The 13,446-nt window shown below is 35.0% G+C and overlaps 2 protein-coding genes across 5 annotated transcripts in view; one reads left to right on the top strand and one right to left on the bottom strand.

The window, feature by feature from the left end:
- Positions 1-1,639: 1,639 nt before the first annotated feature.
- LOC114537106 (collagen alpha-1(XX) chain-like) overlaps positions 1,640-13,446 on the bottom strand; it is a 34,354-nt gene continuing 22,547 nt past the window's right edge. Inside the window, exons 1-11 of one of the 3 annotated variants that reach the window (XM_028558241.1) lie at positions 6,882-7,039; positions 6,429-6,482; positions 6,153-6,194; positions 5,873-5,926; positions 5,350-5,376; positions 4,757-4,804; positions 4,116-4,151; positions 3,720-3,755; positions 2,952-2,987; positions 2,147-2,446; positions 1,640-1,836 (exon numbers count right to left, since the gene is read on the bottom strand). In XM_028558241.1, coding sequence (XP_028414042.1) covers positions 1,678-1,836; positions 2,147-2,446; positions 2,952-2,987; positions 3,720-3,755; positions 4,116-4,151; positions 4,757-4,804; positions 5,350-5,376; positions 5,873-5,926; positions 6,153-6,194; positions 6,429-6,482; positions 6,882-6,998 — 909 coding nt within the window. In that variant the 5' untranslated portion in view covers positions 6,999-7,039 and the 3' untranslated portion in view covers positions 1,640-1,677. Of the gene's footprint in view, positions 1,837-2,146; positions 2,447-2,951; positions 2,988-3,719; positions 3,756-4,115; positions 4,152-4,756; positions 4,805-5,349; positions 5,377-5,872; positions 5,927-6,152; positions 6,195-6,428; positions 6,483-6,881; positions 7,040-13,446 lie in introns of those variants that run through there. The other 2 variants (XM_028558242.1, XM_028558240.1) reach the window with 2 other exon arrangements.
- Positions 7,563-13,446, top strand: part of LOC114537107 (collagen alpha-1(XVII) chain-like) — a 101,930-nt gene continuing 96,046 nt past the window's right edge. Inside the window, exons 1-6 of one of the 2 annotated variants that reach the window (XM_028558243.1) lie at positions 7,563-7,823; positions 10,389-10,442; positions 10,538-10,582; positions 11,574-11,627; positions 12,572-12,598; positions 13,265-13,309. In XM_028558243.1, coding sequence (XP_028414044.1) covers positions 7,710-7,823; positions 10,389-10,442; positions 10,538-10,582; positions 11,574-11,627; positions 12,572-12,598; positions 13,265-13,309 — 339 coding nt within the window. In that variant the 5' untranslated portion in view covers positions 7,563-7,709. The remainder of the gene's footprint in view (positions 7,824-10,388; positions 10,443-10,537; positions 10,583-11,573; positions 11,628-12,571; positions 12,599-13,264; positions 13,310-13,446) is intronic. The other variant, XM_028558244.1, reaches the window with a different exon arrangement.

Here is a 13,446-nt window from a genome sequence, read left to right as displayed (position 1 = left end):
ACCTGTTATCTCATGGGAAATAACAACTTTAATCACGTGCGGCGCACCTGGGCGTACGACCTTCAGACTGTTTATCCATTTGAATTATTATGTTTTTAATGAATAGATATTTCGTTGTTTACCTTGTCGTTTAGTTTTTCTTTGTAAAAAACTTATAATAAAAAACTTATTTACCGAGAACTCAGAAAACATTAGTTTTGTGGACCATTGTCTCAGGTCCACAGAACATAATGTTTCCTTCGTTCGCAGTAAATAAGTGTTAATTATTTAACAACATGGTATTGTTTAACACATGGGTCAACAAATCCATACTAAAATATGCGGAAAACTAAGTTGTTTCGATTTCTAAACCTAGATTTTTCAAATATGGCATATTATAAGGATTTAGAATTTTACGTGCGCGTGGTGTACGTGCGTATGAAAAACCCAACAATGAAAATTCATTTATGACAATGATATAAATTAATTAAGATAAACACAAATCCATCAGTGTATGCAACCTAATATTGGTGATTCGAATTTATCATTGGCGTCAACAAAGCAGGATATCCAAAAAAGAGGATGTTTTTAGTACATATCTGATAACATTTTTTTACGGCGGGTTGAGCCATTTGAAGGAAAATTTCTTCCCTTTTTTCTAGACTAAATTACAAGGCATGCATCCTAATGTACTAGTAATCCAATCGTCAATTCAGCATATATACAGGGGCCGTTTCGCCCATTTGTATAACGGTGGTTATTAGTTCAACTGAATAGAATGCATTCAACAATCGAACAACATGTTTTTAACCTTAAACCCTTAATACAAAAATTCTATTTATATACAACTGGTCTACATATTCAGTTCATATAATAATCAAGCTCATGCAGTCACTCCGAATAGAACAGAGATGTTTATTTTGACTTATCCACTGTTTAAGTCAACGGGCTCAACAAGCTTAACAGACCCCAGGACAACAACGCGGCTTCACTCTCTCGAGTTAATGAATGCTTGGATAAAGAGTTTTGTATAATTTTTTGTTACTCCAGGGAATTTAATGTGGTATATGATGTTAAAAACTGCCGAGTCTCTGTTTGGGAGCAGCTCTAACGAGGCTAAGAAGCGTTCGTTGCGTCTTTAAATGCAAATTTTGGGAAAAAGCACGAAAATCCAACCTAATTGACCTGTGTAAAGCCTGTAGTGTTCCTATATTTATTTTATTAAAAGCGCCTGGGAACGAGGCTGATGAAAATCTGTGATCTGACGCGTTCTAAAACCCCCATTATTAATTTGTTCTCTCCAAATTAATCACTTGATACTCATTTCTAATACTTTAAAAAATAAACAATTATTAGGTCAAGAATTATTCAGGCCAAAGTCAATGTTTTCTGTCCAAGTGAAGCTGAGCCGAATAACATTGACCGAGGTCTAAATTATTACGTAAATATACAATATATAAATACAAAATATTGAGATATGAGAATTAACCGGTGCTTTCTGACCAATGAAGAAAAACAATACACACAAAATGCATAATAACAGACATTATAATTATTTGACAATTAATCAGTGCAATGCATATAGTATGCATATATGTTAACTAGATATAGTTGCTAAATACAAAAATTTAATTCATATTCAATTCAATATTTAAAGCATATATCTATATAGAGAAAAAGTCCAGCCACTTTGAAAGTTTAAACTCCAGATGGTTTCACTAGAGGTTTCAAGGCGAACTCAGTTGTTCCGATCCACTTATTCTCTGTTGAGATCAAGCGCCAGTACTTAGCTGTGACTGGTGCAGAAAAATGGCGAGTGACCGTTCTGTTTCCAAATGGAGTCTTGATTTTAGCAATCTAGAAAAAGGATACATGTATATGTTTTTGTATATGTTTTGTATTATGTTTTGTGTATGGGGGTTGATATAATTATAATACCACTCCGCGAGCGAATGCCCTATGAGATCAAGGTTGATCATGTAACATTTTTGGGTTTTAGTTTATGAATTTCATTTTCTCAATAACGATTTTCAGATATAGAGGGCTCAAAACGCAAGCTAGCTACTTATGGAGCTCCCAGTATATTTCTGTTATGTTCTGCATCTGTGTTATGCACATCAACGTATTGAGCAATCGATTGCTATATCCCTTAGAACAACTCATTTACCTTTTCCCATTTTTGTTCATCCGAAAAATATTCCAAATCCATATAACCATAATCTTCTCTGATTTCATGGCCCCAAGACGGTACAAATCCTCCGGCTAACGTAACCGAGGTGGCGTAGACAGGATGGAAATAGTTTGCTTGAATATAGTTCCCAGTTTTCGCTGTCTCGCTTCCCCAACCGCCAGTATCTGATCTACCATCAGTCAAATCACGTGATGTTACGTGATAGAGATCGTCAAAGTAAGCGTTTTCCAAAACATAGTAGTCATTCAATAAAGACTTTAAGACCTCTTCTTTTATCTATATTGGAGTGGGAAGGATGTAGAATGTCAGATATCGAAACTGTATTCATCTTATAGCTATGATCTATATGTGCCAACTCAAAGACATTACTTTGCAGACATGTGCAATTCTATATTGGTTTTAAAGGACAATTTTTCGGTGGTCTTATTTTAGGCCAATCGTGAAAATTTTCCCGATTTTAGCTTTTTCGACTGCTTAAATTCATTGACTACGAAAATAGTTATGGCAATTATATATCGAGGATATTCATATGACAGCAGGTAAATATAACCATAGTGATAAGGTTATACGCAAGTCTTTATCTTGAAAGTCGATGATGAACATGCTATATACTGGTTGTCATTTCGAATTTCGAGAGTAAATAAAGAAAAAAGTAAAACGCAAACAACTTCTCTAGTTCACTACTAAATTTCAAAGTAATTTTGCGAGCTTTATAAAAAAGTTCGTAAAGAAAGGTTTTTCCAGTTTTCCATGCTAGAATAAATGTTTCAAAAGATTTCACCTTGGGGCCTGTTTCTCCAGGTGATCCACGCTCACCCTACCAATATGAATAGCAATATTGCAAACATAAATATCAACTAAATCACATGAATAGTCGGTCATTGAACAGAAGAAAATGCAGAATACTTATGCTTGGTAGTATCATGCGCAGCAATGAGGCCAGACTAATGAAAGTTTAATCTTAAGTTTAAGTTTAAGTACTAATGATATCGCTTGTACTTGTACATTTCGCATTAACTTTACCTCCATATCACATATCCATAATTTTTGTTTCGATTAAATGCGGTTTTCTTCTGTTGATCGATGTGAACGAGTGAGTTAGTTGCGATTGTTATACATCAAAACTAACTACATGTTCAAATTTACCAAAAGAGGAAAATCGTATTGAATATCTTAGCAAAAATCACGGGCCTAAAAATTGCGACGTGTTCTATTTGTGAGCATGCAGGCTATGTGGATTCTAGAACGTAATGGGTAATTTTTGAATTTAATTTTAAAAAAACATTCCGATCAAGTATAGGAAAAACTGTGTGAATTGTGAAATACTTTATATATACTGTAAGCAATGAACCCATGCTATTCACATCGCTGTATGTTATTGAAATGGATTTTATTCCTCCAACGTGCATTTGTGTGTCGTATCGACGCGCATGCATCTTTATATGTTTTCAGAAGCGCGTGCATCTTTATACGCAATGCTCTAAAAATATTTCGGACGCCAAATGCAGAGAGTGAGACTTTTGGTATAATGTCTATTCTGTGAATTTACCCTCTGGCCGTTGGTTCCTACATGTCCAGGATCACCCTAAATAAAGAAGAGCCGGTTAATTGTAACTGATATTGTAATTTCCTCAGAAATAAAACGACTGGAGAACTAAGTACACACGTATGCACCGTAATTTAGACTATAATAGACAATTATACAAAACAATATACTGAAAAACAATACGGATTGATTTTAAGCCATATATAGCTCGGATATTGCATCTTTTGTAATGGACAGATGATGTAATCACAGTTTAGTTTAGTTGTGTCGAGAGGACGAGGTTACTGACGGGGTAATTACCCTAGGGCCAGAAAGGGTCCGGGCTACACTTTGTTCAGGACAAAAGTGTTGCTGAAATATTACAATTACAGTGAAAATTTAAAATTCAACGATGTTTACCTGCTCTCCAAACTCTCCGCTGGTTCCTTGCTCACCCTGTATAATATATTATTATAATTATTCATCATAGGAGAACACGCAAAATGATTTTTTAAGCTTAAAAAGGCTTTCAGTGCATTGCAATGAAATGGAAAAAATGAATATGCCGGCATGCATGCAATAGTTGTATTAATCAGGGGACTTCACCACGGTAATATAAATGCGCATATATACCATTCAAATTATAGCTTGTAGAGTATTTGTTTTCATTCTGATTAATGGATTAGTGGATCTATTCCAGAGTGTGTTTAATCGAAATACGGGCTGGTTACTCGCTATGTCACGAATAAAATGGCCATATTTGTTCACGAACACGGTTGAGATATTTGTAGAAATTAATTATTATCATGATTTGTCGTGGTTGACCGCACGCGTGATTTTGGAGGGCCTGCACGTTGCACTGGCACCTGGATGTAAACTTTAGAAGGAAACGGACAATTAAGAAACATGTCTATTTTGAGTTATAGTTTCTATATCGAAAATAAATAACATCATATAAAAAGTTACGATTAGCTCAGCTTTTCACAATATTGACGCTTCGTGCAACAGGCAATCGGATATTATTAATGTTTATTGATTATCAACTTTTAAAAACATATTACCTTCATACCTCGCTTTTTGTTGTTGATGCCATCAAGGCCTGGAGCTCCCTGCAATGCGATATATATCGAAACACGAACTACTACTTATATAGGTGCTCTGTAATTTAAATGTGATTGGTTCATTCGAGTCACATGAAAAATGGTTGCCCGCATATTGTCACAAGAAAGTGTTTTTTTAAATGAAATTGTAGTGTGACATGTATGTTTTTGTTCCAATACAACAAAGCACTTAATGTACACCACCTCAGGAAATAGTGAGTTTTGGTTTTCCATCGAGTTGCAATGTTTCTCTCGATTTCGTCTCGGGAAAACATTCAGACTCTTCGGAAAACAAAACTCACCATTCCAACTCTTGGGAAAACAAAACTCATTATTTCCCTCGGGAGCATACATTAAGTGTATATTATTTGTTCTTAACTATGCGATGACCTTTTGTGTAATATAAATGCAAGATAATTAAATTTTATTCAGAGTCTATATGCTGAAAACGTTATAAAAAATTAATTATAAGCGGTGCCTCTCATTCTTAATAAATAAAGTTTCTGAAAATTTTCTGGAAATACAGTACAAACTACTGAGATCATATAACTCACAGTGATTCCAGGTTCTCCACGGTTCCCCTGAAATCAAGTTTATCAAAAAATCAGGTTAAAAATGAATATTAACCTGTGTCCAGCATTTATCATTGTTGCCAGTATAAGTTTCGAGTCCGCAGTAAAATCGTCCTTGAAATATGATTAATGTAAAATTTCGACTCTCGCTTTCCTTCAGCACATACATAGAAACAAAGACCAATAAAGAACACTACAGGTGAGATATGATGTATTGATGCTTTTGCAAACAAAATTCTTTCTTCATATATTGCTTTGTCGGACATCTGAACCGATAACTGCTCAAATATCATTTTTTAGACTACAGAAAGGAGCAAGAATGCATTTGGAGGACATGCAACTATATCATACTGTATGACGTAGCCGTACATGCAATGTGTTTGTTCCGCACATATACCCTTGGGATTTATGATTCATATTCATAAGTTGATTTTTTAATTAAACCTAAGGTAAATTTTATCCCAACTGTATTTTGGTTTGACATTTTGGTTCAATTACTTCCTACCTTTCTTCCTTTACGCCCTGGTTCGCCATCTACACCCGGCCACCCTTCATTACCCTAAAAATATTTAAAGTCGTCCTTCGAAGTTCGACATAATGTATGAACAACAAGCTATAAAGGGTGAGTAAAAAAAACTGATCCCTTTGAAATTCAAATTACCCGCATAGCAGCTGCAATATGACAGAAGATGCCTAAAATATCTCATGGGTATAATGTTCCTTGAAATCAGCCCTAATTATATAATCAGCTAAAGTCATGCAGCTAAACTCTTAAAACGACTTACTTGAGTTGGGATAACATGATCACCAGGCTCACCTCGATTACCCTATGAAATGTAACACAAATGCGAAATGCTGATTTCCTCCTTCAAAGCAATATAAGCGACGATGACCCACTAACCATCGAAAAAACAAGTTTAGATTACGAACGTAAGCGGTCGGATACCTCCGAGATGGTGCGACAAGTCACCGGACTCGTTCGCCGGCATCGCTGATACAGAATTAGACAATATCACCTCCGATCCGGGTGATACACTCTGGTAATAAATTAGTCAACATACCTTTAATCCAGGCGGCCCCGCTGGACCATCTCTTCCTTTTAAAGCGTTTAACATCTGCATTCATAAATAAAACAAAGTTTAACTGCACGTAATAAAAGCATTTTGCTGGATTAATATTAATATATAATGACAAAGTTTTTTTTTTCAGAGAATGCCGTCGCAGCTGTTACATGTAAAATATGCTATTTTTATTCCGAATGCACAATATGGCTTCAAGTCTTATACAAAACTTCATTTCGTGATTAGAATCGGGGGTCATCAGAATCTACTTAAGATTAAAATCAATTTAAACCCATTTTGTGTCCTGCAAAACATATCTGCTGTATTTAAATTTAACCCGGTTATTTCGCAAACCTACCTAATCTAGCACATGCAGAAAGTAAACGTCATTTCAAAACTGGCTTCAGTTGCGTCTTGTGTTATACTATACAATAGCTGTTTATTTATACAAACCTCATCCTCATTAACACAGACCACGCTGTCTTTTGATATATTTTCTGATACATGTTCTTTAAATGCTATTGCGAACAAAAGAAACTGTACTGCAAGCTTCATGGCGGACGGAAACATTATTACTATGTATTCAGCATAAATTCGTTTAAACTCTTTTGTTTTGCACTCCAGCTGAGTATCTGTTGGCGATAGGTAAGTCTGTTAAAAACCATTTTTCCGGATACGGGTGTTGGCATGATATCAATTAAGGTACAACAGGGGGTAATAAATCTTATTAGGCGCGTTATCAACACAAGCCTGAATGGCTATGAAAAAGGGGAAGCTTTTCTGTCGTTGAAAACTGGAACGCACTTTCTCAATCGTTAACGAGGATCGAGGCTCGAGGAAGCAATATAAACAATTTGGCAAAAGTATACCGATCGCGCACTGAATTTTTTCTTGCACCGCATGTATAACCTTTGCATCGTATACTATACTTATACGCGCTTATGAGTTTTGAAAAGCAGCGTGGATCCATAGAGATAGGTGATCGATGAACCATCAAATATTTATGTACCTCGCTTTAACTATGAATCCACGACCGCGGTCATATTACTAACATTAATCAATCACCATGATCGATTACAGTAGACGATTATAATTTACCCAAAAAACTTCCTGTCTTATTCCTGTCTAATTTTTGAATGCGTTCACGCTGTCATCGCCGGACACTGGGTCACCAGGGTCTTCTTGCACCTACAATATATTTAACCTAAACGCCTCACTGTGTTCACCTTAACAATTTCAGCCCATCTCGACGATACTGTTGTGTTCTAGACTGAGATAATTATGAATGAAATTGTTTTCTTTCTTCTGTTATTGTCGATAACCAACGACATTGCTGAGTCACGAAACAGTGTCAACACGACTGATCAGAAAACGATTTGTGCACAAAGATCTGATGTGAGTATAAATAATACGTGCACTTCTTTAAGTATATAGCGCCACTTTATCAAAGCTCGTTTGTGTTAAACCTGCGTATGAAGTTCCAATTTGCTGTTTTTATGCATTTTTTCTCAAACATTTTTGAAAATAAGCGAACGGCTGACAGTCAAAAATTAAAGTGGTATCGGTGTTATTATTTTGGGGGCTCAAGGAATGGAGTAAGAAATCTTACCTTCAGAAATTTTCCTGAGCTAAATCATTTATTGCATGTAATATATATGCTAACAAATCAATTGTTAATATTTTCGTTTCACCTCACAGTTTCTGGTCAGTTGTCATGCTAATGTCAATATCACTAGTTAATTTTGTCTGGTTTATGTGGTCATAGGTTGAAAACAGATTTAAATTTGACCAGTTCTATGTGTTCACAAAGTCATTAAGTTGAATTTTGCATACTACCATTACGTGTGCATTGCGCACATATTAATTGTTTTAAATTTTGAAATTAGCGTAACGATTATTTAAGGAGCCTGTAAAATGGCTTTCGTATTTATAATTACCGGTATACCAAAAAGAACACTAGAGTTCCTTCGCTGTAGTATTGAAACTATCATTTTAAGCGCGTTTAAATGAAATTCAAATACCTGTAACCTAACTCTGGTCGAAGCCGCTTTTCCAAAAGGCAGTGTTCCTGGTGGAAATCGCTTCCCAAAACAGTAATATTGTCGCATAATTGCTTTAATTGCTTCCCAAAGTAAAACAGTATTGTTGATCGTAATTGCTTTAATTGCTTCCCTATGCAAAACAGTATTGTTGATCTTAGTTACCTTAATCGCTTCCCCAAATAAAACAGTGTTTTTGATCGTAATTATTGCTTTAATTGCTTCAACATGCAAAACAGTATTGTTGATCGTAATTGCTTTAATTGCTTCCCTATGCAAAACAGTATTGTTGATCTTAGTTACCTTAATCGCTTCCCCAAGTAAAACAGTGTTTTTGATCGTAATTATTGCTTTAATTGCTTCAACATGCAAAACAGTATTGTTGATCGTAATTGCTTTAATTGCTTCCCCAAAACAGTTTTGTTGATCAAAATCGCTTCCCCAAAAAACAAGTTAATTTTCACGCAAATGGAATATGAAACCATAACTGACAGAAATGCTGTGGGTGACGCCAGAGTCTGAGCACGGAAAAAAGACCCTGGGTACGAGGCTGATGCAGTCGTTAGATAAATATGAAAGATATTGAAATGTTATGCATGTACAAACAAAAACATGAAATTTAAAATTAATTTTGCTAAAGCAGGAATTTTATGCATATAAATTTTATTGGCTTTGTCGTGCAGGAAAAACTACAGATAATCCTCCTAAAAATCTAGTTCTCCCCAGAGTAATCTAATCTCAGATTTTATTGTGCGAACGAAAGTTTTAAAAGTTCTCATCTGGAAAGCGGTCACAATATATGGATATCTCACTGAAAATTTTTATTATAATAATATTGTTAAATTTCAGTTTCTTAATAGTGAACATACACAATTCAACGAGAACGAACGACTATACAGTTATATTAATAAGTGTTATGTTAATATAAAACAAAACACATTTGTGCCAAACACATTTATAATGTGTGCTTGTACACATTTATAAATACATAATTATAAAGATCTTAATTTTTGGAGAGTCAAAATAATCTCGAAATGACGTTCAACCATTACACATTTGATGTTTAATTAGGGTTTCTATTAAAACTATTGAAATCACCCATAACAATGCAATTGTTAGAGTTTGAATGCCTAAGCACTCTGTTGGGACCCACAGGTGTATAAATGTTTACTATACGCATTTTTATGCATGCATATGATGCAGTAAAATTTGCTTGTACGCAAAAATGATATTTATTAAAAATATTTACAATTTACAAATATGGATAACAATATTTAAATGTGCATCTCAAGGACCACGACCTTCGACATATTCCCCTTTCTCTAGCAACACAAAGCATTTAGCATTTTATAAGTTTCATTAAATCCCCACGGGCTGAAATTCGTGAACACGGCATTCAAATTTTAACAATGAGTGATTTCAATAGTTTTCGGTTTTTTTGGGACACCCTGTATAATTATTCACATGTTTAATCATGCAATTTTTGTTTGGCTCGACCTTTTACAAATAAATTGAATAGCCATGCCGTAATTATGCTGTGTTTTCTTTGGGGATTCATCCCTATATACATTCATACGGTTTAAGTGTTTTCAAAACAACACGTACAATTGTTTAACTTTTCCGTAGACAAATCGTCTGGATTTGAAGTCTTATTTCAGTTCCTTGTCAGTGAATTGTTTATGCTAATCGGCTTGGAACGGAATAAAATGATCACATTCGTCTAATGCTGGTTGAAAATTCATATTTAAGGTCTCATCTAGTATAGCCACGCGAGTTTAAACGAGTGCAGACAACTGAGTCGCTCGGTTAAACTGAAGAGGCTACTCGTTCTTTCTCGTTGAATTGTGCATGTTCACTAATAAAATATGAGATTTTAAAGAAAATAAATGTTGTTTTTAAGCTACATTCTTGTTTCTAACAGACACTTAAACTATTGTATGGACACGATGGTGAACCTGGTGTGCCAGGAGCAAAGGTACGTGAAATAAGCTTTGTCTTTCAAGGCGACTCGTTAAGTTACGAGGTGCATTTTCTTTGATTTATATGTATGACTTTACCATATTCACTTAGGGTGAGCAAGGCCCAAAAGGCTATGCTGGAATGGTATTCTTTAAGGTACGCGAAAGAGGAAATAAACAATTTTGGGGTTCACGATAGGAAATAGAGAGGAATTTAATAAATACTTGTGACATAACCGGGTACATAAGCAATCGAGGGAAGGTAAAATTTTGCAACCATCAAGCTGCCAAGATGATCGTTGAAACTTCTGGACTCTGGTCTCCGATTTGTCGAGCGACTCCAGCGTATTACGTGATGACTACCAAAGAGAAATTTTAAAATCATGGCAAGTTTTGTCGTGGTTTTTATTCAGCGACAGCCACCCAGCCTGAGAAAATATTCAACTAAGGCGTTTGATTTTTAAAAATAGCGAGTTAGGTTTCTCCTCAGCTCGCTCACACTAGTAATCATTCTGGCAGTGTTTGTTCAGCTAGGACAATGATCCAGCTGCTGCGTGTCAATGTTATCAAAACCGTCTTACTGATGAAAATTTGGGGCTTTTTATTCAATAGGTGTGTGTTTCTGGTGTTTGGCAGAATAATAAATACGCTGCAATGCGATATTGCTTATCCAACCACCCTTTTTATTTAATTAGGTATTGTTTTGTGGCGCGATTAATTGCGATAAGTCACAATGCAATAACTATACAGGGTGTCCTAAAACTATTGAAATCACCCATAACAATGCCATTGTTAGAGTTTGAATGCCTAAGCACTCTGTTGGGCCCACAAGTGTATAAATCGGGGTTGCCATAAGCATTTTTATGCATGCATATGATGCAGTCAAATTTGCTTGTTCGCAAAAATGATATTTATTAACAATATTTACAATTTACAAATATAGATAACAATATTCAAATGTGCATCTCAAAAACCATGACCTTCGACATGCCCCCTTTCTCTAGCAACACAAAGCATTTTATAAGTTGCATTAAATCCCCACGGGCTGAAATTCGTGAACACGGCATTCAAATTTTAACAATGAGTGATTTCAATAGTTTTCGGTTTTTTGGGACACCCTGTAGATACAAGCAATGCATTTATTTCAGGGTCCCCGCGGACCTCCTGGAGGAAGAGGTACACCGGGATACAATGGTATGCAGGTAGGATAATTAAAATTCAAAATATTTAATAATCCTAAATACTATTATTGTACTCCTAAATTTTCCTATTATTCTCTTAAATACTCCTATTATTCTCCTTAATACTCTTATTACTTCCTAGATACTCCTATTACCTCCTAAATACTCCTATTGCTCTCCTAAATACTCCTATTATTCTCCTGATAATATACCTATTATTCTCCTGAATACACAGCTATTACCTCCTAAATACTCCTTTCATTCTCCTAAATACTTCTATTATTCTGTTAAAAAATGTGAATAAAAAATATATAAACCAATGAAAGGCTTAAATTGAATGCCACAATGTAACTAATGCGAATCTAAAATGTACACTATTTACACACACGTGCGTTAGCTATAATAATGTATTCAAATTCCAACAAAACCTTCATTTCAATAGGGGATATATTTTTGAGAGATACCCTGTATATACAGTGGCGGATCTAGGGGTGTGCAGAATAAATTACACAGCTTAATTTTAAGTTCAAAACACCTTAAAAAAACACTATTGGTTCTAGATTTAAAAAGGATATTTTTACATTAAAATCTACCAATGCGATTCCCACTGTGTATGCATACCGAAGTTTCTCTCGAAAATTAAGAAAAATTGCTTATAACTTATATGATTAACGTTCAATAAAATGAATAAAAAGCTGTTTGTAAAAGCTCTATTTGCAAAATCCTATGCTAAAAAATGATTGGTTCAAAGTTTAGTTGGAATTAAAAAGTTTCAAATTATGATAGGTGAACGAACGTCAGATTTGTAAACAAAGCATGTGCCAATAGCACTCAAATTTGCCAGGAATGGTTCGTAATGACCCTCGAAAGGTTTCATACATGATTTTTAAAAGTCATTTTAAACGATCGCGATTCTAACTAAATTTTCCTTGTGAATACCTTCATGTATGCAGTTTTTTTTTCAGGGAATGAAAGGAGATCCTGGTGAACCGGTTTGTTTTGTTAAACAGTTTTTGCTTAATATTGTAATGACTGGACGCGGAATGCGCATTAAATGATTCATGAGAATGATCCCCCTGATGAGAGTTTTGGGTGGTGTCTTCCCTATTTACGAATCGACACAGTCTGTTTACGGATCGTAAACGAACAGTCCATTCGATACCAATGTTACGGAACGACAATCTCTTCATCGACTTATCCTATAGACACAACTTGCCCTATTTACAAAATTAATGGATGCAGTCTGTTTGGGGATACAGCTGCTTACGCCTTAGACACACGCTAGTTTCCATGCCTCGTGTTCTAGTCGACAAAATGCGTTTACGAATCGACATAGTCTATTAATTTTTTGGAACGTAAACTAAGAGTCTATTCCATACCAATAGTACGAATGGTTGCTTACTTCTAACGAATAGAAATGCCTAAACCACTTTACCATCCGTATAAAAAAATTTACGAAACGAACGACCCGTGTGCGTGCAACAGTATTGGACAACCATCATATATATAGACTATTAGCTTTACCTACATTTACATTTTTTACATTAAAAGTAGAGGATAAAATTTCTGTTAGGGCGAAAAGCAAATTGGTTTTTCAATTAAAAAACTTGACTAAATAGCGAAAGAAAAGTTTCCTATTTTTTCCTCTTAATTTCCAGGGAGTGCCAGGTGTTAACGGTAAGGACGGTTTGACTGGTGAAAAGGTAAGCTTAGTAAACATGCGATGAGGTCAAAAAATCGTTTCATATTAACAATCATCTAGTAACCATTACGGTATTGGATAATTCTTTTTCAAGAAGAATAATATTGCGGTATCATTTACATCACCGAGTAATATGTC

The sequence above is a fragment of the Dendronephthya gigantea genome, unplaced genomic scaffold (genome assembly GCF_004324835.1).
Source record: "Dendronephthya gigantea isolate DGI-Jeju-01 unplaced genomic scaffold, DenGig_1.0 000150F, whole genome shotgun sequence".
NCBI lineage: Eukaryota > Metazoa > Cnidaria > Anthozoa > Malacalcyonacea > Nephtheidae > Dendronephthya > Dendronephthya gigantea.
Note: the sequence above shows the minus strand (reverse complement) of the source record. Positions and strands in the feature narration are given on the sequence as shown.